This window comes from Pteropus alecto, unplaced genomic scaffold, assembly GCF_000325575.1.
Source record: "Pteropus alecto unplaced genomic scaffold, ASM32557v1 scaffold44, whole genome shotgun sequence".
NCBI lineage: Eukaryota > Metazoa > Chordata > Mammalia > Chiroptera > Pteropodidae > Pteropus > Pteropus alecto.
In genome coordinates this window covers 4,286,655-4,288,218 of record NW_006436812.1, presented here as the reverse complement: position 1 = coordinate 4,288,218, position 1,564 = coordinate 4,286,655, and the positions used below count along the sequence as shown (strand labels likewise).

Genomic DNA, 1,564 nt, shown 5'->3' with positions numbered 1-1,564 from the left:
CATGCAGCCACTCTATCTTTTGGTTGGAGCACTTAATGAATTCTTTTCCATTTGAGGTACTTGTAACCATTCTTTATTCATGTTTTTGATACATGTTTTTATTCTTAAAGAAGGATAAGAAAACAAGACCCCTCCATATGCTGCCTACAAGAGATTCACTTCAGATTAAAAGACACACACAGACTAAAAGGTAGGGGATGGACAAAAATATTGCCTTGATGGACCTAGAGGGTATTGCACTGAATGAAATGGGTCGGATAGAGAAAGACAAATATCGCATGATTTCACGTACATGTGGAATCTAAAGAACAAAATCAACAACAACAAAAGTAGAAAAAAACTCATAGATACAGAGAATATTTAGAGGGATACTAGATGGAAGGGGGGTTGAGGGGACAAAAAAAGGCAAAGGGATTAAGAGGAACAAATGGATAGTCGCAGAATTGACAGAGAGATATAGAGTGTAACATGAGGAAGAGGGTTAATAATGTAATAAATATGTAAGGAGGGAGGAGGGGTGCTAGATTTAGTGGGGTGATCACTTTGCGAGTTACGTGGATCTCTGATCACTGCTGTAAAACTGAAACTGGTATATTATTGTATGCCAAGTATAATTGAAAAAATAAACTCATTGAATTGTACAATGTAAATACAAGCAACTAATTGTCTATTTCAATAAAGACAGGGGAAAAAAAGACTGTGAAGCGCAGATGACTTGCACAAGAGCCTTATTGGACAGAGATTGTTTTAGAAATAATAATGTAGCCACCCTTTTTTTTTTGTCTGCTTGTGTTCCTGTCAGGTAATGATGACTCAGACATTGACATCCAGGAGGATGATGAATCTGACAGTGAGCTGGAAGAGAGACGGCTGTCCAAGCCAAGGACAGCCATGGAGGTGCTCATGCAAGGTACCATGTCTTCTTTCACCTGCCTTCCTCCCTATGCCTGTCACAAAACACCACAAGCAGAATCGGATCAAGACTGCTTGGTATTGAGGCCTGTAAGCACAGTGTAAGTGGCCCTGCTCTAGGGTTTATCTTGCCCTATTATTTATCAGGATTTGGCTTTTAAACTGCCCAGTGGTCATCTTTGACACTAATACACTTACCTGTGGTTCCAAGAAAGGCTAGTTCTTATTTATGGCTTGGTGTTTCTCACAGAGGCTATGGGAACACACTGCCTCTGCCACTGAGCTTTATTCTGACCTTTTTGGGTTCAAACTGCTCTGAGTGCAGTTACATCCTTTATGATCAGAGAATTAATGCACAAAGAAGGACCTTACACAAGCATCTTTGCCTTTACAAAATGTTCTTCTATTTCTACTTTCTGCAACAGATTCAAGCAATAAAATACACAGAGCAAATGTGTAAATTACACAGACACCATGGGGTGCTCCCATGGGGTCTCCCTCATGTCCTACTCCCCACTCTAGAGTAGGGAGTACTCTAGGTGGTCTAGGGGTGTCCTTCCAAATGGCCTACACACACACACACACACACACACACACACACACACACACACACACACACACACACACACACTCTCTCTCTCTCTCTCTATCT

General features: G+C 41.0%; 1 protein-coding gene across 3 annotated transcripts in view; it reads left to right on the top strand.

Moving 5' to 3' along the window:
* CLUAP1 (clusterin associated protein 1) overlaps nt 1–1,564 on the top strand; it is a 31,158-nt gene that overhangs the window by 23,533 nt on the left and 6,061 nt on the right. For all 3 annotated transcript variants that reach the window (XM_025048215.1, XM_006913886.3, XM_015591230.2), the window contains exon 10: nt 803–910. In XM_025048215.1, coding sequence (XP_024903983.1) covers nt 803–910 — 108 coding nt within the window. The remainder of the gene's footprint in view (nt 1–802; nt 911–1,564) is intronic.